The sequence below is a fragment of the Lipotes vexillifer genome, unplaced genomic scaffold (assembly GCF_000442215.2).
Source record: "Lipotes vexillifer unplaced genomic scaffold, Lipotes_vexillifer_v1.1 scaffold58, whole genome shotgun sequence".
Classification (NCBI taxonomy): Eukaryota; Metazoa; Chordata; class Mammalia; order Artiodactyla; family Lipotidae; genus Lipotes; species Lipotes vexillifer.
This window is the reverse complement of record NW_006781997.1, coordinates 3,446,260-3,471,383: the sequence shown is the minus strand read 5'-3', so window position 1 is coordinate 3,471,383 and position 25,124 is coordinate 3,446,260. Positions and strand designations below refer to the sequence as shown.

The 25,124-nt window shown below is 36.0% G+C and overlaps 1 protein-coding gene across 2 annotated transcripts in view; it reads right to left on the bottom strand.

The window, feature by feature from the left end:
- The window catches only part of CEP85L (centrosomal protein 85L), a 174,528-nt gene that overhangs the window by 1,279 nt on the left and 148,125 nt on the right, over positions 1-25,124 (bottom strand). For both annotated transcript variants that reach the window (XM_007454913.1, XM_007454912.1), the window contains exons 9-12: positions 21,516-21,633; positions 20,916-20,966; positions 5,334-5,438; positions 3,033-3,264 (exon numbers count right to left, since the gene is read on the bottom strand). In XM_007454913.1, coding sequence (XP_007454975.1) covers positions 3,033-3,264; positions 5,334-5,438; positions 20,916-20,966; positions 21,516-21,633 — 506 coding nt within the window. The remainder of the gene's footprint in view (positions 1-3,032; positions 3,265-5,333; positions 5,439-20,915; positions 20,967-21,515; positions 21,634-25,124) is intronic.

The window sequence follows — 25,124 nt, the reverse complement described above, 5'->3', positions numbered from 1 at the left end:
AGCAGGAATAAACGTCACAAGTAGGAAGGGACTCATAGACATGAAGAAGTTCGATTATCAATCAGCTTGGAAAGGGGCCAGGGACTGGATACGGGACACAGATGGGGGAGCGAGTAGGGTGGAGGATAAAATCTGGGTTGGGGTGATAGGTGGATAGTGGTTCTACTCATTGAGAGGAGGAACGGGTTTAGGGTAGGGAGGAAAGAAAAGTAGGTTCTGTTTCAAACATATTGAGTCTGTGATACCTGTGAAACTGCTGGTTCTAATGTACAGGTGAATACAATCAGGACAAAAGGGACATTCTACGCAGTGAGAGATGCATGTCTGTATGGGTCAAAGGTGTAGAGAAAACAGCAAACAAGTGGATATGTACAAGATTACTCAGAGAAAGTAAACAGAAACAAAAAGACCAACAAGAAAAGTTTCCTGGGCGACCGCCAGTATTTAAGTGGTGGAGAATTTCACAGATTGAGGCTGAGCAGTCATAAAAGTAGAAGCAGAGCCTAGAGAATGATGTCATGGAAACCATGGTAGCCCAGATTTAAGAAGGGTGGGGTGAACACTATCAACAGATAACTGATGGAGTGATGAGATAAAGGTTCAAAACACCTCCATTGTTTTTGAGAAATTAGCTGGCTGGTCAAATTTGCACAATGCCAGCCTTTAAGGTCAGGGCTCTGGGGTTAGACTTTGAAGACTGGAAGGGCTGTACACTGTGTCGGGGAGGTGCTGAGTCTCCCTTCTGTTCACATCAGGAGCATGCTCTTATCCTGGTACTGAAAAAGTAATATATGCTACACAGGACAGTGCAGATGTAGAAGGTTAGAAAGTAATTGAAGGGCTGACCAGCTCTAAAATGGTGGAGAAAACCAGTCTTTTGTGTGTGAGCTTTTATTTCTTGCTCCAAGAGATCACTGCTAACTAAACACCCCATGTTCACCTGGCAAACCTCTCCTCCTTTAAGATTCAAGCCAAACACCAGCTACTCCATGGAGCCTTCACAGCCCTTCCCAGGTAGATTTAGTTGGTTTTTCCCCTGTGCTCCCACTGCCCTCTGATCACATTTCAATTACAGTACTTACCACAATGCTGTAATATTTTGGTTAATGTGTGAGCAAGGGCTGTATTCAACTTATCTGCATTATCAGCACTTTAGTGCTTGGGCCATAGAAGGCATTTGATAAACGTTTACTGAGTGAGTGAATATACTTAAACATTGAAGTGTCTTTCATAAAGAAACAACCCAATCAAAAAATGGGCAGAAGACCTAAATAGACAATTCTCCAGAGAAGACATACAGATGGCCAACAGGCACATGAAAAGATGCTCAACGTCGCTAACTACCAGAGAAATGCAAGTCAAAACTACAATGAGGTATCACCTCACACCAGTCAGAATGGCCATCATCAAAAAATCTACAAACAATAAATGCAGGAGAGGGTGTGGAGAAAAGGGAACCCTCTTGCACTGTTGGTGGGAATGTAGGTTGGTACAGCCACTATGGAGAACAGTATGGAGGTTTCTTATAAAACCAAAAATAGAGCTGTCATAAAAAGAATGAAATAATGCCACTTGCGGCAAGATGGATGGACCTAGAGATTATCATACTATGCAAAGTAAGTCAGAACGAGAAAGACAAATACCATATGATATCACTTATACGTGGAATCTAAAATACGACACAAATGAATGTATCTATGAAACAGAAACAGACTCACAGACATAGAAGACAGACCTTTCATTACCAGAGAGGAAAGGGGGAGGCGGATAAACTAGGAGTCTGGGATTAGCAGATACAAACTACTATATATAAAATAAACAACAAGGTCTTCCTGGGAACTATATCCAATGTCTTATAATAAGCTATAACGAAAAAGAATAGGTATTTTATATGTATAACTGAATTGCTTTTCTGTACACCAGAAACTAAAACACAACACTGTAAATCAACTTATACTTCAATTTTTTTTAAAAAGTGCTTTTTACACACCCACGCACTCATATATGTGTTCTCACATTTATGAAGTGGAGGAGAAAATTCTGCTGACATCTCTGAGTACAGTTACATGTTTCATTTAACAAGTGAGATACTCTGGTAAGGGGTATTATTTGGTTTGCCAAAATAACTACTATGAGGCAAGACGGCAGAATCTTTTTGATGAAACTGGAAACAAAACTAGTCTCCACTCAGTCACCTATTAACCATATTATTAGGCAATTACTCAATACAAACATGTTGGTACATAAACACTATGGTCTTGCTCCACTTATATCTCCTTACCGAAGTCCATCTCCTCCATATTAAAAAGAGACCAACATGTCAATATTATAATAATTTAGAGCCATGTAAGGTGAGTGTTCCAGCAATATTAGCACAGACGGGAAGAGACACTAGGATATTCCTGTGGCGGTTCTCACCATTATGTGTTCAGGAAGGCAGGACTGAGGCAGAATGGGTGGGTGTCACACTGGAAGGGACAAAGCCAGCAGGTGTGCATCACAAGGGCAACAGATCTATGGGCCATGAAAACCAGCTCATGTGACAGCATTGGCACTTACATTAGACAGTTGCCATAGAACATACGTAAGAAAGCTTACAAGTACCTTCTCTCAAATATTTTACCAGTGGACTGATGGCTGGGTCATTAATTTAATACAACTGCCACATGAAAGCAAAGAGAATCATTACTTTTAGAAGAGTAATCAGGAAATCACACCTAACTACCATTCCAGTCACATATTAACAGAATCAGCATAGGAAACATCTCCTAGCAGGCACATTTATAGGCATTCTTCCGAGTGGCAGTCCATTCAACTACGATCCTGCTCATTCCTATAAGCATAATGAGGCAAGTTCTAGCAATGAAGTAGGTACAGGTATTCAGACCCACAGATTGATTCAGAAATATATAAATCTAAGTAGGAAAGCAGATAAAAACAAATAGGGAAAAGGCAGTCAGAAGTTCCCAATTCATGAAGACACGTTTCTAATTGTTAAGCAATACAGTAAGAACAAGTCATTAGCCACTTACATCTGATTCCCAGTAATAATGAAAGATTAGGCTCTTTGCCCTGAGCACGCTGATTAAGAATACTACACAATGCCTTCAAGTCAAACAAACAATAGGACATTTCCTTGAACAGCTGATCAATCACACTCAAATCAAATAGTGGTCTTTTGGAAAGAACGGTCTGCTGCCTGGATTGGTCTGCTTCCTGGCCCTGATCCAATAAAGAGCAGGTCTCTTCTGTTTGTCTTTGGTTCTGCAATGGATAAAGAAAACAAAAATCTGGTTGTTAGAACAGAGGAAAGGTACTCAAAAGTCGTAAAGGTTAACAATCCCTCATCCAATTCTGTAAAGAAAACAGTAGAATATTACATGCACATTAACCAAATTTAACTGCATACATATAGCAGGAAAAATAAAAAGGGAGAGAAAAAGAATTTAAATAGTGGGAAGGGTGCCATCTGATGGCTTAGAGTAAACCTGAGAGAGGAAACATGAATTCAAACAGTCTCAGTTTCTAGGGGGTCTCTCATGATCTCACATAAAAATACCTTGGTTGTGTATATATTTTGCTATGAGATGTATCCCAAGAACAAAAAGAACTGCAAAGAAAACTTAAACCTCATCCTACAGTTTTATTGTTAGTAGCCACAGTGATTTAGTTACTCTGAAACTATTTTTTGTACATTGGGGAAAAAGTATATATGTTACTATATTAATGTTGACAGGAACGAAACTTTTCAGTGTAAGAGAAAAAGGAATGAAAATATAAAATCAAAGGAAAAAAAAAGCCAAACAACTCTGAATTGTTAAATTTGACTTGGAAGTATCAGTACAAACTCATGATTTATTATGCTCAGAAAAAGCTATGCTCACCTCTTCCCCAAATTATCACCATTTACTCCTCATCCTGAAAACTGCTAATTAAAGGTAAGTTTAACTAGCTTTCCAGTTGGAACTGTATTTCAGAAAAGCCAAATAGCCTGGGTTGATGAGGAAAATACAAATTTTTACAGACAAATGCCAGCTAATAAATGTAAAGGGAATGATAGAAAAAATTACTGTTGTTTTAGTCATCTAATGATTCAGACAATGATCACTGGTGTAAGCTAAAACCATCAAGGGAAAGGTTGCTGGCAAACTGCACATCCACACACTTGCCTAAGTATCAACAACCCCATTAACTGCTGACTGCAGAGGCTACAATGTTACAATGGAAAGAATCAGTCTGTCACCACCTTAACCCAGTGAGATGGGTATTTGTGACACAGTGGGAAAAACAAACATGTATAATTTGATGATGTGAACAATACCTACAAAGTATTCATGCCAAAAAATGTTTGCACTGAATCTCATATCTTTAGCTTTACCTCCTAGCTTACAAGAAATACAGGGGGGAGAGAACAAGATAAACCACACCATGAGGAAGCAATCAGACAAATCTAGGTGTGACAAGTTTACAAGTCTGCAAGACAAAATGCCCAGTTTCTTCAGGGAGAAGAAAGAAACTTTAGGTTTATAAGACAAAATGAAACACAACACACGGTCCTTGTTTGAATGCTGGTTTCAACAGCCACTATAAAAAACACTTGGGGAGCAAGAGGGAGGGGATATGGGGACATATGTATATGTACAGCTGATTTACTTTGTTATACAGCGGAAACGAACACACCATTGTAAAGCAATTATACTCCAATAAAGATGTTAAAAAAAAAATCTGGGGAAGAAGGGGGGAAATTTTCATAAGACTAGGTATTATCAAACGTCAAGGAAAATTATTATTCTTATTGGGTGTGACAATGGTGAAATGGTTATATAGGAAAATGTCCCTAAGTTTTGGAGATGCATTCCTAAGTATTTAGAGGAAAATGTCATGACGACAACTCAAAAACTAAAATAAGCATTTTTTATACAACATGTCCTTAAATGCAAGCCAAGTATTCCATCTCATAATTAAATGAAGAAAGTGTGACCTGTTCCAGTGATGAAGTGTCTACATTGCACCTTCCCTTAAAGATTTTCAAGGGTAATTTTGTTTATATTCAACTTATGCATCATTTGATGACTTTAGGATCTAATCTCTGTATACCATTTGACTTTGCTATAGTTAAGTTTGTGCAATTGTTTCTAAGACATTAGAAAAATAAAAGTTTGTATTTCAGATTATAATTTTAGCAAGAAACCTAATGGATTTAATTAACTGGCACATCAAAATCAAGTCTTCAATTAAAAAATGATTTATGAATATGTACAAAATAGGCATTTGCTTTAACTTAAGTAGGTACTGAATCATCCTTGAAAGTTATCTGAATTTCTTTTACTCACATCAAGCAATGTTCTTAATCTCTGAAGGTTTCTTTCTTTCTTTTCCAGCTCTTCCATCATCTTTTGAGTAGTCAATTTTTCTTTAGAAAGCTTCCCTTGCATAGACTAGGATAAAGAGAATTGCAAGCAAAGCATGTTAATGCTTAAAGCAAAATGCAATCAGGTAGGTAACCAGGAATACTGGCTCTGAATACTTTAGATGTTCTGACCTCCCTAGCCCTTGGAAGATGATGTCTTCACTTTTCAATCAACCCATATTACTTCTAGAGTGGATAATTCCAAAGCAGGGGAGGAGGGAGGAAGGAGAAAATATCATCTTTACCAAGACAGTTTTTAATCTGGGTAAAACATGTTAAATCTAATGTTGCTGTTTAACAACTATATTACAAACAGTTCTTATTTTATTGATTTTTGTTTATATATTGGGAGTGTATTAGCAAATCTATACTTTAAAAAAACCCTTTTTCTTATGATTAATAAGGTACAAGATAATAAGATCATAAGACTATCCCTGTTTTCTATCATTTGAAACAGCTAAACAACCTCTCTCAGTGTATAGTATTCCAAGCTGTGAATATGATGCTCAATTCAGGGCAAAGGTCTATTATGGGACTTAGATAAACTAATCTCTCTTAATTCCATTATAAAATTATAAATTATTCAGACATGATACTATTGTGAGATAATCTTGAGTATACCAAAGCAGAATATAGGATATTTTAAGAGTGCTTGGGTCATTTCAGCTTATAAAACTGATTTTCAGCTACACACCAAAGAAGAACTTGCCATAAACCTTGTACTTATCAGTGATTTTTTTTCTATCAACTTTTCCCCTTTCACACCACAAGATCAATAAACATGACTAAAGAAGAAATTTCATTATTTTTTGCTTCAGGTCTATATTTAGTCTCAACTCTGAAAATACTTCAGAATGCTGATGACCTAAATAGCACACAAGCTACTGTGAAGGTTTTTTTTTTTCCCTCACATTATCTCTGGATGGAATAAGAGAGGATAGCTGTCACCATGGGTTGAGATAAGACTCTAAATATAAAACAGTTTTCTCAGTAACAGTATTCAACCTTGTTGCTTTTTAATTTCATTTGTCTGCTAAACTCTGTAAAAATACTATATTTAATTCCTCAAAAGTTGGACACAAATGAATCAAGCTCTATAACAAGTACATTTTCTTCCAGGGAAAACTTGTTTTATATTCCACAAAGATGAATTCCACAGTACAAAGTCACATGGGCTATCTGAAAATATACATTTTTGGATATTGAAATTCCTTTGTAACTGAATCAAAACCCATTTGATTGAATGATATGTTGGGATTTATTTACCTAGCTAAAAACTCATACTTACTGGCATGACAAGATTATTCGGCTAGAATCCAGAATTCATCCTAAATTTTCTTAAGATTTGTTGACTGTTTATTTTATTAGAATTGTAGAAGAAAGGCACCACAAATAAACTACTCTAAATCTCATATTTTAACAGTGAAAACAGAACCCGAGAGAGGTATTTTCACAATGCTGTAATATAATTCTTTAGAAGATTATAGTGGTTTTTATTTTTATCATGTTGAATGTGACTAATAAGTAGCTAATAAATCTGACTAATATGTTACTGTGTAAGACTAAATTTAAATCAGTGAAGAAAAAGGTAATCTCCATCAGAATAAACCAGAAATGTCTGGCAGTATTGCTGTCTGTCATAAGAAGGAAAATTGAATTGGGAAAATACGTTAAGCTTAACGTGTTATGTTGGTTAGGTTCAAAGGCACTAGTCAAGCAGCCCTTTAATAGAAGAAAGAGTTCACAGACACATTCTAGTAAGACCAAATGCTGTACAACTTATAGGATAATACTAGGTGTGAGTGCTATAGCTGTCTGACAATAACATTTCACCTAAAAGATTAATTACTTCTCTATCCCAAATTGTATGAAAAAGCACATGTTTAAAGTTTAAGAAAAAAGCAAGGTGAGGGGAATCTCTACTAAGCTTAGAATGGGATTAGTGAAGTTAAAAACGAAATCATTTTTAAATGTCTACAATTTCTCTTTAAATTTCCTGTTTAATAACGATTTTTTAAAAGTCTCAGTTACTAATCCACAGGTGTTGATCACAATCATTCTTGCAGTTGAAAGTGGTTTTAAATTCATTTCTTATTTTGAGGTAAATATCCAGAAACGCTAACCATTTTTTGGCGCATATACAAACAGCTCCAATGAAGGAAAGCCAAACGTGCCTGACTCAGCGTGTTCTATGTACTCCACAAACCCAGTTTGGGAGGGTGTTTTGAAAGCCACTGAAGTTAGCCGTTTTACCATAGAAACACAGCAAGCGACCAACCTCACCCCGCCCCGCACGCCATACAAGAGTTCCACAAACACATTCCTTCCTACAATCATTCATTAAGCAGAAATTACAGCCAAGCACTATCTGTTCACTGGATGGTACACCAATGAACACAACAGTAAAGACACTTGGTCCTTGTGGAACTTGTACTAGGAGGGAAAAGAGCAAAGAAAATAAACATAATAAATACATAAGTTACGTAGCATCACACACTGGGACTTGCCTCGTGCTTTGGAGAATAAATAGGGCGTGGTGAGGCAGGGCGGTTAAAATCTCAAATGGGGTAGAATAAGGGCTCATGGAAAAAGGTGACAGCTGAGTAAAGTCTTGAAGGAGGCGAGAGACTGTGTGTCCCATAGGTATCTAGAGAGTATGTTTCAGTCAGTGCAAAGGCTCTGAGGCGGATGGTTTCTTTTCTGTTTGAGAAAAAGCAAGAGAGCCAGGATGACAGAAAAGACTAAGAGATCAAGTCAGAGAAGGAAGGCGAGGTGGGGAATTGATTGCATAAGCTCTTCTAAGCCAATGTTACAAACTTTGATTTTTAACTCAGGAAAAAATGAGGAACCACTGAAGGGTACTAAGAAGATATGATGTGATCTGATATTTGTTTAACAGCTCACTCAGGTTGCTGAGAAAACACTGTGGGCAAGCAAGGGTGGCAGCAGAAAGAAATAATCCAGATAAAGAATGAGGATGCTTGAACCAGGGTGGCACAACAGTGGAGGTCAGGAGAAGGTGCCAGATGCTAGATATATTTTGAAGAAAACAGGATTTGCTCACGAAATGTTAGGCAAAAGAGAAGTCAAGAATAAGTCTTAAGGTTTCCAGACAGAGCAAACGGAAGGGCAAATAGATATGGGAAATATGGAAGGTGTAGCAGGTTTATTATTTTTTGGCTTAGGGGAATAAGAAATGCAGTTTTGAACATGTTATGTCTAATATACATCAAGTGGTGACATTGAGAAGGCAATTGGATATACAAATTGTAAGATAAGGGGAGCACTTTGACCTGGAGATAAAAATTAGGGAGTAGTGAGCACACACATTATATTTGAAGCCGTAAGACTGGGTAAGATCACCAAGACGAGTATAAATAGAGAATCCTAGGAAAGAAACAAACCCCTTTTTTGAAATATGACACTGTGTGTGTGTGTGTGTGTGTGTATTTTAGCAGTATAACTGACCTACAACACTATGTTAATTTGAGGTGCACGACATAGTGATCTGATATTTCTATACATGACAAAATGATCACCATGATAAGTCTAGTTATCATCTGCCACCATACAAAGTTATTACAATATTATTGACTATATTCCCCCCACTGTACATTTCACTCCTGTGACTCATTTATTTTGTAACTGCAAGTTTGTACCTCTTAATCTTGCTCACTGGAATATGATACAATATTTTTGAAAGTAATTTACATGTCTTCAAAATAAACCTTAACATAAATATCACAAATGAAACTAAACTTATCCCTAAATTATAAACTGGAAAAGTTTCTAATAAGGTAATATGTCCAATTTTTATATACTAGTCTACTAACTTGCCTATACATTACAATAGGATTTATGCTACAGACCTTAAATTTATTGTGTCTAGTTAAATCAAACAACAAAAACAACCAAAAAAATCTTAAAAAGCAAGTTCCTCTGAATTCTTTTGATTGTCATTTTATTGTACATATTTCAATTATCTAGAAACAAGGTATAAGTCAGTCACTTTAAGTTTATTGCTGAGAACAGTCAAAAGGCTTCATAGTAACTGTTATGATTTTATTAATACAAGCACACTATTTTTGCAATAGCATATGTAACTATACATAAAAGGTAAGATAATAGTGCTACTATCATAAGAAATAGCAATTAATAAAGAGCATGCATACTTAATAAGATAATGGCATTTAGAAATCATTAATAAAAAGACTATATTCTTTTAATAAAATTTAATATTTTTCTCTCAACACCTTTTAAAAAACTAGTTAAGACAAGTTCATCTCCTACACGAGGCCATCCATTCGTTCAAGACTGGGCGAGATAGCTGTTTTATCTAATACGTAGAAACCAACACAGAGAGTCAAGGAAAATGAATCCGTTCCAAATTTAAAAATAAGATAAAACCACAGAAAAAGACCTTAATAAAAGAGAAAAGTGGTTTACCTGATAAACACTTCCAAGTAATGGTCATAAAGATGCTCACCAAGGTAAGGAGAACAAAGCAAGAACAAAGTGACAATTTCAACACAGAGAGAAAAAGTATAAGATAGTACCAAATAGAAGCCACAGAGCTGAAGAATACAATAACTGAACTGAAAAAATACAATAGGGGGTGTTTAATAGCAGACTAGATGAGGCAGAACAAAGGGTCAGTACATCTGAAGACAGGGCAGTGAAACTCAGCCAATCAGAGCAGTAAAAAGAAAAAAAGAATGAAGATAGTCTGAGGGACTTATGGGACAACATTAGGCAGACCAACATTCACATTATAGGGTTTCCAGAAGGAGGAGCAAGAGAGAGAAAGGGACAGAAAACTTAAGTGAAGTAATGGCTGAAAACTTCCATAACCTGGGGAAGGAAACAGACATCCAGATCCAGGAAACTAAGAGTTCCAAAGAAGATGAATCCAAAGAGACTTACTGCAAGGCACATTATAATGAAACTGTCAAAAGTTAAAGAGAGAGAATCTTACAAGCAGCAAGAGAAAAACAACTTATTACATGCAAGGGAAAGCCCATGATGCTATCAGCAGATTTTTCAGCACAAACTTTGCAGGCCAGAAGAATGTGGCACTATATATTCAAAGTGCTGGGGTGGAGGGGAGGGAAAGAACTGCCAACCAATAACATTCCACTTGGAAAGTTGTCCTTCAGAATTGAAGGAGAAATAAAGAGTTTTCCAGACAAGCTATAGCTGAAGGAGTTCATCACCACTAGACTGGCCTCACAAGAAATGTTAAAGGGACTCTTTAAGCTGAAACAAAAGGGTACTAATTAGTAACAGGATAAGTATAAATCTCACTAGTAAAGGTAAATATATTGTAAAATTCAGAATAATCTAATGTTGTAAAGGTGGTAGGTTAATCACTTATAAAGCTACTATGTTAATCACTTAAAAAGCTACTATGCCTTTTAACTAAGTTTAACTAAGTTAAAAGGCAAAAGTAGTAGAACTATAACTACAATAATTTGTTAATGGATAGACAAGATAAACTGTGGCATCAAAAATATAAAAAGGGGAGGGTGCTATATCAAACTAAAAAGCTTCTGCACAGCAAAGGAAACCACCAACAAAATGAAAAGGCAACCTACAGAACTGTAGAAAATATTTGCAAATAAGGTATCTGATAAGGGGTTAATATCCAAAATATATAAAGAATTTATACAACTCAAGAGCTGAAAAAAAATCCAATTTAAAATGGGTAAAAGTTTAAATAGACATTTTTCCAAAGATGATATTCAAATGGCCAACAGGCACATGAAAAGTTGCTCAACTTCACTAATCATCAGGGAAATGTACATCACAACCACAATGAGATCACCTCACACCTGTCAGGGTGGTTATTATCAAAAAGAGCTAAGTGGGCTTCCCTGGTGGCACAGTGGTTGAGAGTCCGCCTGCCGATGCAGGGGACACGGGTTCGTGCCCCAGTCCGGGAAGATCCCACATGTGCGGAGCGGCTGGGCCCGTGAGCCATGGCCGCTGAGCCTGTGCGTCCGGAGCCTGTGCTCCGCAACGCGAGAGGCCACAACCGTGAGAGGCCTGCATAACATACACACACACACACACACACACACACACACACACAAAGAGCTAAGTGTTAGCTAGGATGTAGAGAAAAAGGGAACCCTTGTGCACTGTTGGTGGAAATGTAAATTGGTGCAGCCACTATGGAGAACAGCATGGAGGTTCTTCAGGAAACTAAAAACAGAGCTACCATGTGATCCAGCAACTCCAGTTCTGGGAATTTATCCAACGGAAATGAAAACACTAACTTGAAAAAATATGTGCACCCCACTGTTCACTGCAGCATTATCTGTAATAACCAAGACATGGAAGCAACCTAAGTGTCCCTCAATGGATGAATGGTTGAGGAAAATGTGATTTTATATAATACACACACACACAATGGAATATTATTCAGCCATAAAAAGAATGAAATCTTGCCACTTGCAACAACGTGGATGGAGCTTGAGCACATAATGCTAAGTGAAATAAGTCAGACAGAGAAAGACATACTGTATGATTTCACCTATATGTAAAATATTAAAAAACCCCACCAAACTCAGAGATAACAGAGAACAGATGTGTGGTTGCCAGAGGGGAGGGAGTGGGAGTGGGGAGGGAATGAGCAAAGGGGGTCAAAAGGTATAAACTTCCAGTTTTAAAATAAGTCCTGGGGATGTAATGTACAGCATGGTGGCTATGGTTAACAATACTGTATTGTACATTTGAGTTGCTGAGAGTAGATCTTAAACGTTCTCATCACAAGAAAAAAAAATTTACTAACTATGTAGTGATGGATGTTAATTATGAGACTTACTGTGGTGATCATTTTGCAACATATAAAAATATCAAATCACTATTTTGTACACCTGAAACTAATGTTATAACAGTTTGAAAGAAAGAAAGTATAGAGTTAATAGTAACAAGATAAGATTTTGGAGTCAGACAAAATTAGGTTTTGGGTGCACAGCTTATGTGTTGTATAATCATGGGTAAGTTATTCAACCTTTCTAGGCTCCAAATTCATCAGAAAGATTTTCCAACCTTGTAAAGTACTGTGAAAATTATGTGGTATATATGTAGACAATACCTTTGGATGCCTGCCTATTCACAAATCCCATGAATCATACATAAGTAGTCATATTTGTACTGGGATTCTATGTTATTGGGTTATAGCTCACTGGGTCAGGCTGAATGAACACTTGACCAAACCCGAGGAAGTGAGACCCAAAGTCTATGAGTTAGTCTCTGCAGGTGGCGGGAAATGAACTATAGAACTTCAGGGCTGTGGGACATCCGTAGTCTGCCATATGAGTTAAGGAGGAAAGGAAGTCAGTCTGCAGAGAGAGAAAAGAACTGAAACAGAGGGAAATGCGAGCAGCAACAAAGCCTTTTCCTTCCTGAAGCCAGGCTTCATTCCTACCTATGGATTCCACAGATATCTCTGCATTCTTGTAATACAGTATATTCTACTATTTTTGCTTAGGCTAAATTGAATTGGTTCTGTTGCTTACAATCAAAAAGCCTACATTACTTTTACCTAGTACAAAATATTTATGCAACTAACACTAATTCCTTTCTTCTTATACTAATATTTAAAAGCCCACTTCTTATTTCAAATCACCATGATATACACTTTAAATATCTTACAATTTTATTTGTCAACTATACTTCAATAAAGCTGGGGGAAAAAAAGAGCCCATTCCAGGGACTTCCCTGGCAGACCAGTGGACCAGTGCAGGTTCAATCTCTGGTCAGGGAACTAAGATCCCACATGATGCGCAGTGTGGCCCAAAATTAACAACAACAACAACAACAACACAAAACAACAAAAAAGAGCCCGTTCCCAATTCAGCATTATGGGTGAATTTTCTTGTGGAAAAAGGTTTTTTTGTCTTTTTTCACTAGTCATCCCCTAGAAGAGTGCCTAGCCCATGGTAGAAACTCAGTTAACAATTACTAAATGAGCTGAATTGGTGAATAAATGACAAAATATGAAAAAGTAACTATTTAACACCTAGTTTTGTTTAAGTAAGAATCTGTGTTCACTCATTCAAAACAGTTACTGAGCCTCTTTTATGCACAAGGCACTGTGCTAAGTGCTGAACTGGATAAGGAATGTTCAAAGACCTTAGTGTACCCATTATAAAGCTCTTGAAATAAATGTATCAGAAAAAAAAGGCATTTTATTCATCTCAAGGAGCAAATAATGCCACCACACTGTAGAGTGTAATGTACTAAAAAATTTCACTTTGGAGACAAAACTTCCAAATTGTGCTTCTAGGTAACTGAGCATAAGATGCTTTCTGCAGAAGACTAGTTTCCCACTGTGCTCCACTTTACATATCTTTCATTCCAGGAAAAGACCCTTAAAACAATTCCCTCCCCTAAGGCTTATATAAGGAAGAAATCAGACTAACATTTTTTTTTCCTTTTTCTTGGGACTCTTCACTTTGAGACATCCAGGATTAATGCCCAAGGCACAAACTCTGAGGTCAGACAGACATGAATTAGCATCTCAGCTGAGACCTTGGGCACACCTTTTAAATCTCAGCAACTTCATGTATAAAAATATGCTCTTTCTTACCTTGTAAGATTACTGTTGAGGCTTAGAGATAATAAACATAAACCAGAAAGAACTGCTCCTGTAACATGTAATACCATCACTAACATCATCACTGACACCTCTGCATTTGGCAACAGAGGTTCTATTTCTCACTTTGGCCTAAGTGTAGACAAATATTAAACCCTTATTCCTCATTCTTCCATACTGATAAAAGAGAATTTTCAAAATATTTATAAAACTAAGGAATATGCAAGCACCATAAAAATTGCAATTTTTTAGGTTTCTGTTTAATAATAATTGAAGATAGTGTACACCTCAAATTCCTTTCTTAACTATCATCTTGTTACCTGATATCATTTAAAAAATAATCTCCCTGAGGGCTCTGCTTTCAGCATGATGGCGTGAGGAGCTCCTCAACCTGCTCCCCAAGGAAACTGGTGAAAAACCATAAAATAACACATTTAAAGCTTCTGGAGATGGTTCATACAAGCAAATGAAGAAACATATTCAAGAGAAGCTACTAAAACTCAGAAGGTCTGTGGTATTTGAAACAAAATCCACTTGATTCCTACCCTCTCACAGCTAAGCAAGATGGAAACTCCAGAATGGAACAGCCAAGAATAGAGGGCTCCCCCTCCCCCAACCCCTAGATGGACCGCTGTCTTCCTAGGAAGGGCAGGGCATCAGCACTTCTCATCTGTAGCTGAAGCTAAGTTCCAGGCAAGTGCAGCCAAAAGGTGGGGGCTCCATTCTTCAGAGCCCAGGCCGCCTCAAGGGAGGAAGGCTTTACCTGGGGTGTAGCCACGAGAATACTGGGGCCCTGACTGCCCTTGCGTTGGCTTCTGGGGCAGGAGTATCCACTGAAAGAGGCAAGCCGAGAGACCTGGAGCTGCTGTGCGCCCTCCCTCCACTAGCACTCAGCGAGAGTCACTCAGAATCTTGACATTGTTCCCAACCACAATGACTAGGCTCAGAGATTTTGCCTGGGGAGAAATAGGCCACAGAACAGAGACCGCTGAAGGTCTCCCTAAAGGAACTGAATTCTTTTGCAATGGAGTATGAAGTTCAATCCTAAGGGCTCTCTCAAAACAGCGGGAGATTGTGGCAAAGGCAGTTGGGAGGACAGTGTTAGATTCACTGGAGCAACAGGCTCTACTGTAGGCTGGCTAGCTTGCAAGAGAGAAACAGTAAAAGAGACAGCTGGGAAGGACACTCCTGGGAACAGTAAAAATCTCAAACATTAACCCAGGAAGCTAGTCCTTCAAAGGAGCCAGAATGGACCAGTCTATGAAGCAATTTATGCCACAAGGCATTGTTGAAAACAGCAGAGTGTTCAGCTGGCAATTAATGGAGCTCAACAACTGGTGTGGTCAGAGAAAGAGTCACAAAAGACCACATATTACATTTATATAAAATGTCTAAGAGCAGGCAAATCTATAAATACAGGAAGTAAATTAGTGATTGCTTATGCTGAGGAGGGCATGGGGTTTAAGAGAGTGACAGCTAAAGGTGTTACTTTTGGAGGTGACAAAAATGTTCTAAAATTGACTGTGGTCTTGGTTCCATACATCTGTGAGTATACTAAAAATTACTGAATTGTGTATTTATTTTTGGCCACTTGGCTTATGGGATCTTAGCTCCCCGACCAGGGATCAAACCTGCGCCACCTGCATTGGAAGTGCGGAGTCTTAACCATTGGACCACCAGGGAAGTCCCTCTGAATTGTATACTTTAAATGGGTGAACTATAGGGTGTGTGAACTATATATCAATAAAACTGTTATTAAAAAATCAGCACAATATAAAAAAAACACCACTTGCCTGGGTTCCTTTTCTTCCAGATCATGATTTTCTCAGGCTTATAAAGCAAGAGCTACCAAAAGAGTTTAAACGTGCCATTACACACCTAAGGTTAGTGTCTCAGAATTAAATCCTTTTTTTTTTTAACTTAAATCTCAGTCTTTCCAGTCAAGTCCCACTTGTGGTCCCATGAGCAAGCTGAGGATTGTACAATACTTCCTAAAGGCTCTAGGACTAGGACAACTACTGGGCTATAAAGGAAGAACTGCCTAGAGAACTTGTTAATAATACATTATTTCAAGCTTCACCCCAGAGATACTGACTCATCAGAGTCACAATGGGGCCCAGAAATCTGTATTTTAAAAAGCATCCCAAGTACTTTGAATATCCATATAGGTTTGGTGACCACTCATAGCACAGGCTCAAGAATACTCTGATTCAAGTGAGCTGATTCCCTTCCTGCAACCTCCCAACTCAGACACAAAGAACTGACTTTTCAAACGTTAAATCCACCTTTTACATTTCTTATTCTAAGATTTTAATTAACAACTATACTGTGCACACAAAAGGCCTATACACTAAAGATTTTTTCTCTTTGTAAGTACAAAGACTAGAGAGAAAGCTTACTTTTTAAAAATCTACTTTTCCTTTGATAGAATACATATTAGAATACATGATAGAATACATATTTTTGGCTGTTAGGATTTTCAAAAATTAGTATTGATTTCTAATGAGAATATTTTCAGTTTTTCATGCATTATATAAAGCATTTACACATAGGTAAAATTTTTAAAAATTAAAAAACTTTGGGAAGAAAGAACTTCATGTCAGGACACATTATAAAACTAGGATAACATAAAAAATAGGAGATAAAATCACACGATAATAATGAAAAACATTAAATCAATATTTATTTAGGTGAAAGAAAAATTATATTCGGCCTGTATGACATTGTATTGGATTATGATCCATTTTCTCACCATATCTACTGAAAAAACCTGTTTGATGAAAGCTTTAATAAGAGAGATTGCTAAAAATTGGAATAAAATCTTCTAAGGCTGTGAAAACATCTTCTCTTGAAGCATTATAAATAGGACAGACTGTCACAGTTTTGAGATTGGTGGTCCCAACCATGCCATTAAAAGTGAACAGTCTTAAAGACTTTTAAAAGTGGCATTCTTACTTTGTAATATAATCATTCATTGATAGCTGTCAATTCAGAAAGGCCATTTAAATGCGTAAGTTCTTTTAATGAGAAAACTTTTTAACATGTTAGAGAAAACAAGTAAACATAACAAACTTTTTTACTTTGTATCTCCTCTGCCAAAAGATTACAATGATAACATAAAGATATCAGCTCACTGGAAACAAGGTTATATGGGTGAAATGTCCTTTTGAGGGATAAATAGGAAGGAAGGTAATAATGCCCAGTGAAGAACTCATTCACATTCTGGCTGTAGCCATGTTTATGGAAATGATGGGAGACATTCTACAGCAAAATGTCTTTTTATAGTATATATATTGACAGAAGAAAAACCTGTAAGAGGAGAAGTCAGTTTAGCTACACTGGTTTTGTGGATATAAGGAAAGGCAATATTTCTAAAGGATCAATTACTAATCAAGGTATTCATGCCAGTTAACAATATCATCTTGATGGCTGAACAAAATAGTAGATAAATCTGTGTTTTTGTAACACTGAACTCAATTTCAAAATCAGCATATACTGTTACATGAAGTAAAACTTTTTCTATATTCAACAACAAATACAATATAACTAGTAGAAGACTGATTTCTCCCCAAACCTCCAAAGCTGTGAATCAATACACTTGCCACTGACCTAAACCAGGTAAGTATTTATTTGAGTTCTGGTGCAAGGTAGTAAACTACATGTATTTTATTTTCTTTTTTAAAATTTATTTATTTTATTTATTTAGTTTTGGCTGCATTGGGTCTTCGTTGCTGCACGCGGGCTTTCTCTAATTGCAGCGACCGGGGGCTACTCTTTGTTGTGGTGCACGGGCTTCTCACTGCAGTGGCTTCTCTTGTTGCGAAGCACGGGCTCTAGGTGCGCAGGCTTCAGTAGTTGTGGCTCGCGGGCTTTAGCGCACAGGCTCAGTAGCTGTGGTGCACGGGCTTAGCTGCTCTGCGGCATGTGGATCTTCCTGGACCAGGGCTCGAACCTGTGTGCCCTGCACTGGCAGGCGGATTCTTAACCACTGAGCCACCAGGGAAGTTCAATAGTTGTATTTTAAATATAGCATTTTCACTTTATAACAATGCCTTATTTTTACTGGCATTTATTTACTGGACGTAATAAACATGGCAAGGGATTTTATTTTTCATCACTTGTGTCGTAAAATTTAAGGTATAAGAATAACCTGCATATACCCAAGGCAATGCAGTACTCCAAATCAGCCAAACGAACTTCTAACAAATTTGATCTTCTCAACAGTTTGCAGGGACATAAAGAAGCAGTGAAACATGAAACTCGAATAATACTAAGTTGGCTTCGTCTACTAAACACCCAAAAATGGAACAACTTCCCAGCACTATGGAGGAACAAAACACGCAAACTGCAATGGCAGTGACATTTTATAATAAATTTAATACTATACTAATAGCTAAAATGCATAATTCATGTTAAAAATGGTTGGGAAGTTCTCTGTTGTTCTTAATTATAAAGTATTTTGTGTTATTTTGGCTATGCCAAGGAATCTGAAGTAATATAAAACAGAGCTATAGCATGTTGGAAGGACATCACCATCAACATAGGACTAAGGTTGGCCATTCTTGAGGTAAGCAAAAGGAAAAGCTAGGAGCTTTAAATAATCAGTAATTGACAGGAATTGCTCTATTATGTGGTTCACCTTGATGACATGCCCATTGACTACAGTATAAAGCAACAAGAATACTTCTTCAACCCAGAGTGTTCTCTTTAGGATTCTGCAGTTTCCAATGCTAGGTAAATAATTAGTATTCATTTTTTCAGAAGAGGCAATATTCTGAAAATTTCAGGTTTTTACAGATTATGCACTTTTTATATCTATCACAAACCACCAAATAACAAATGAAACAAAAAACCTAGCTTTCTCAACTGTGAGGGCCCCAAAATAACAAGTTTAAACAAGTAATGTTAAGCAAAAAATTTTCTCATTATGTGAGGCATATTTGTCTCCATCTGTAATTTTCAAGATATTTTCAAATAATATCTTGGTAAATACATGGAGCTTAGTTGGCCAGTTATCAACATTTGCTGTGAGCAAACTATATCCTAGACCTATAAACCTAGATGGTCACAATGGCTAAGAACAAAAAACAAAACAAAACAAAACAAGATAGGCTTTGCTTCCAAAGGTAAGACAATAGAATTAATGAGTATACTGTCTGGGCCCAAATATTTGGAAATAAATGTACCTCATTAATTTGACTTCCATTCTGTAATTAATTTGAAGAAATAAAAGAATGTTAACTCAAGCATTTTAAGAACAAAGAATGGAATGGCACATAATTATATATTCTTCTACATATTCATTTATATATAGTCATATCTAAATGTGACTAAAGACTTGGTTAATGTGTAAGAGTAAATTGCATTACGATGCTTCCACAAATGGGGAAAATGCACATTTCAGTTAATACAAATATACACTAAACATCTATAACGTGAGAGTATGCAATAAATCCTACAAATAAACAAATTAAAAACAATAAATCCTACATGTTTCATCCACCAAAATCTCAATGCCAAAGGACAAAGTTGACTGTCCTTAATTTGGATTTAGATGACTTTTATTAGATTTACCTCCTGGATATTGTTACCAAATGAAAGAGAAATTCCTTTCACTGTGGTCTATGATAAGAAGTCAGATAATGGCTGAGGGAACCTAACCATCTCATAATTCAAATGGCTTGCAGAACAACTGAAGGAATACACACTAAAGAGTATAACCTCTGTGAATCAATCCAATAAGCCCACACACTTGTTGGACTAGTGTTTGATTAAAGTGATAGATCACTTAATATGGCCAAAAGACAAAGCAGATTGTCCATAAATTCCAACACTCAAACCATTACATTTTTCTTTTTTACTTCCAGTTTTGAGAATACTCAAATTAGGAGATATAAAAATAATTTATTCAGCAAAATTTGTCCAACGGTTTTCTATCACACAAAGAATAAAATACAAAGACATATACCTCTATGTGATCTGGCCCCAGGCTACTTTCTACCATCAGTCACCTCTCACTATATCTCACAATCACTGTACTCCAGACTAGCAGCCTTCTTGCTAGTCTTAGAGCACACCAGGCACATTCAGGGCACTGGCTGCTCTCTTTGCCTAGAATGTTCTTCCCCTGCTTATCTTCATTCAGAACTATGTTCAAATATTACTTCTTCAGGGAAAACTTCATGACCACTGCATATAATGTAGCACGATCTGTCATTGCCCTCTATCCTCCTTTTTTTTTTAAAAATAATAGTACATATCTGTACTTGACATTATGTTTCCATTTTCTCCATGTCACCCCACTAGAATGGCTAGGGACTTGCTTTGTTCACTGATGAATCTCCAGTGCTAAGAACAGTGCCTGGCATATATGCAGGGGCTCGGTAAATATCTGGCAAATCAATAAAAGAATGAAAATCCACTTAATCTACAAATTTTGGTTTATATTTTGGGTCAGACACCCTAAGCTCTAGATACAGACACAAATATGCAAAGTGTTATACTTTGATAATACAGAAAAATAATATGTAGAATTATTAGGAGGGAGAGTGCTCTTGCCGAGTTACAATGGACTAAAAACAGTTAATTGTCTTTAATTTTAGATCACTGATGACCTTAACCAAATGTGTTCTCAGTAGTAGAGATAGACTGCACCCAATTGAAAAGAGGAGAGGTAAGGAATAGAGAAGAATAATTTTCACAGTTTTTGAAGAACTGATTTACCAAGTATCATTTTCATTCTAAAGAACTGAAAGATTAATATTAAAGAATTTGCAATGTCACCTCAAGTGTTATTAATATGTTCATACAAAAACATATATGCTTTGATATTTTTTAGATATGCAATTACTAAGAGTAAATCAGCATATAGCTAAATTAAAATAAGCACAAAGTATTCCTTACCTGAATTTCTAAAATCATTCTGTCAATCTCATCTTGTTGGTTGTCTATTATCTACAACATAGGAAATATATCAGTCTGAATCAAATTTTTTTTCCATTGATTTTTTGGAAGTACCAAATTTCAAGAAAACAAAAGCACAGGGAATTATGAATTTATTTTTTTTAAATCAAAGTGTGTGTGTGTTTTTCTTTAACAAAAGTATTCATACAAAGTATCCTTTAAATAGCCGTATGATTTGAATCACACATATGTAAAACTGCAAATGTCTTACTCTAGCTCTTGATAAAACTTTAATCTTTACAATTTATAAAAATAAGTTTGAGACAGATTTTGAATAATTTAGGAAGGAAAAAGATAGCCTTTTGTTTTTGCTAAGAAATAATATATAACTTTAGTTTGGCTTTTATTTAAATTTAAATTAAAGTTACTTAAATTGCTATTTTCTTTCCTTATAAAAACATTCAAACTAAAAATTCCATAAGCTATTAAATATTAGCAAAAATATAAATCAAATAAACTAGATTAAATTATATATCTATGCACGTATCCATATAGTATAGATTTCACTATCAAATTTCATTATTAAAGATATATACTGACCTTACTAGCATTCTCATTTTGTTTTCTCAGGTTATCATTTTCATTCTGAAGCTGTTTTGCATCTAACATGGGAAGGCGAATTCCGTCTTCAAGGCATCTTTCTACTTTTTGCTGCAAACTGTTTTAGAAAGACATAATTATATGAAGAAAATAAGCTCTCTGTGCTGATTTTGGTAGATGAATGAAGTCTCTTCTTAGCATCTATAATATTTTTTAAGCAAGCAATAATCAAGACCTACAGACAACAGATGACTAAGTTTGAGTACCTATATTTCATATAAATAAGAAATATAACGCAGGCAGATTATCTTTTCAGAAATAGCAAATACGAGACCAGAGTCAAGAGTTGCTTAGTATGTGACAACATTAGGCCCTGGTGAAGTCCTTCATGACCCTAATCTGAGCTCTGCAATCTAAGCCGTGTTCTTTCCCTCTCCCCCAAAGGAGAGTTCCTTGATTAAGATGATTATGGTAGGGAGCCTAAGAATATGGATACATGTCTTTTGCCCTGCATTTTGAGTTCAGCAAAAGTTTGTTTGTAAAGATAATTGTTGACTAAATCAGCAAAATTACATTTCTCCTTCATTAATATAAGGAACAATCTAGTTCCTTTTTACAGTAATCTGCATTTCTATCAATAGCCTTTCTTATTTCCTTCAGCATTTTTACTACCTCCTTTTTGAACTTGGGATCTAGTAGACGAGAGGTCAGTTTCATTCTTTATTCTTTCAGGGAATTCTCTTGATCTTTTCATTGGGAGTGGTTCCTCTGCTTCATTTTACTTATTTTCTCTGACTGTATGAGTTTAGAAGAAACAGTTACCTAGTGGTCTTGAAGGGCTGTTTTTGTGGGAGCATCCCTGTATAGCCTGCGTGCGTCTAACGTTTTTGATGCGAGGGCTGTTTTTAGTATGGATGCCCTGCCACGTCTTTCCTCAGTGTGTGCTGCCCTAATGGGTGTGATTGGTGTTGTGGTGACCAGAGTTTGCACTGGATGCTGAGTGGGGCCTCCTCTTTGAAAAGCAACAATCCAATATATTTATTCCTTGACCTAACAGTTTCTTATGCTATGCTTGGCACAGAGTTGCATTTTAGAAGAGGAAACAACAAAAGGAAGCCCCTCTGGTATATTAAGAATAAAAGACAGGGAGCAGGGTGGATGTTAGCTTTGAGAAAGGAAGAACAGTATTGTTTGGGTTAAAAGAAACTATGCTATTAAAAACAATGACCAAAACCAAAACATAACAGCGAAGACACCTAGGAATAGGTCTACTTTAGCCTGTAATCATACTCAAGAGTTGCAGCCTACTAAAAGAAACAGACTTGTTATAATGTGGATTTTTGATATTTTCATTATTTTTCTTCTTTCAAGTATCATGGCTATCGTGTTTTCTCTCTCCCCGCCCACCGCCCAAAAAGAAAAATTGCCATATCTAGTCTGTGGACAAAGAATTGACAGTCCTAAATAGTACAATAAGGGCTTCAGATGTGTTCATAAATAATGGCACCAGAGAAGTTTCTACGTATTATGAATGTACTGTACTGATTTGTAATATATTGTTACTTGTCATAAAAGTATTTGCTTTTTCAGTCTAAAAGTAAAAAAATACATTATTTCTATCTCAGAATAAGTTTTTGTCTCAATTCAGTGTGAAGACACTACTTCTATGCATTTATAACATTTCAAGAAAAATAAGTTACATTAAAACTATTAAGGTCTCTCATATTAAAAAGAAAACAAAAGAGCCAGTGATGTGGAGGGAAAAATATACTCTGTCATGTAAAAATATCAAGTATTCTTTCATGTATATATTCTCATTTTGTTTACGTTATGAAGCATGCTCACTTAGAAAAGTAATAAATCTCTTTAACGGCAAAGGTACCAACTATTGCAATACTAGGAATCCCGTCCACATATTTTACTTAGATTTTCATTTCTAAATGGAAAAGTTTTCTTATCTCATTTTTAAATCCCAAAAGTTCTTACGTATTCACAAAGCAGGAAACTTGTAATATTATATAAAAACAGATCAATGTAATGATATAATTTATAGTCACATAATACATCTTAAGTTCTTCTGGAACTTAAGGAATACTACATCATATAGCTGAGGAAACTGAAATAACACTCCTACGCCCAAGTCAACTGACACTATAGCCATACAAGTACTGAAGAATTTTAGAAGGCCTTCTTCGGTCCTTTATATCTATTAGAAATCAAGAGAAGTTTCCTGGGATGATGTCATATCAGAGAGTATCAAGATAAAGTTTAGCATATGGAAAATGGATTCTCAAATGCACTATACTAAATCTTTCCAAATCACGAATACTAGGCTCAATGCTCTCCAAAAACCTAATAAAAGAGAAGGTATAAAATTATATTAAATATGTAAAAGCACACAATGGAACAAAACAAATTATTTTCAGGTGTTCCTAGTTCTACTCATAAAACACAGCTTGAGTTTATGATTGTAATGCCCTATAAAACAACAAACGCATTACCTCTTTTCATTTTGTCATAAGATTAAAGAAAAAGATATGTGGTTGAGTTAATGGAGGTCAGGAAGCTGTTTTGAGACTAGAGAATAGGATATAAGATGTGGAGTAATAAAAAGAAATTAAAGATCAAGAAAGCAGAAAACAGGAGAAAAATAAAGGTAGAGTCAAAGGTATATGGATTTTTTTTGGAGCTGAGATTAGAAACACAGAAGACTGAATTGTCCCAGAAATCAGAGGTTTTCTGCACTGAAATCTAAGGAAAAAAAGGTAGACCAGGCATATTTAAGACTTTGAAAATAGTAGTAAAGCAATATTAACATGGAATTATCCGGAGGATTTTGACTAAAAAAGTGAGTTACATTGAGTTATATATAATTGATAGAAGCATAAAGAGTGCCTTTATTAAATTTAGTTTTTTGCTGCTTTGTTGTCTTCTTCTTCAGGATAGTGTTATCTACTTAGAGTTGATAATTTATTAAGGTTTTTTAAGTTCTACAAAACAGTGTACATGTAGATGCATATGTAGCATAGTTTTCTAGGTTTTTCATGAATCCAACATTAATTTTCCAGCTTAAATACATTAACAAAATATACTAACAAATAATATTCACTGCAGTTCTAACTGTATTAAATTCGAAGAGACCTGTGAGGCAAAGAGATATGTGAGTAAACTCGGAAGGTGCATGGCAAACGGCCGCATCTGTTACTCTGCAGTCAGGTGAAATGGGAGCCAATTACTTCACTTTGACATGTCCCATTAAGGAGTGCAGTCCGGCTGCCCCTCTTTTTGTTACTTAGAATTTTTACTTATTCTTTGACAAAGCCATTAGATAAAGGGTTTGTGTTAATGCTTCCAGTTTTCAATTGATGTGTTTTTTTTTTAGAAAACTATTCTCATCTAAAACCTACCGTTATCTAAAACCAAGATGTCAGTATGTTGCATCGCATTGTTAAATCACAACTGAGACAACCTGTTTCGATGACATAATACTTCTGGTTCTCAATAATACATCTTTAAGAGAAATAATAGAGTACTAATTATAAATTAACATATTTTAAGTGAAATGCTTTATGACAAATAAGGAATAACTTAAAAATAACATATTGGGCT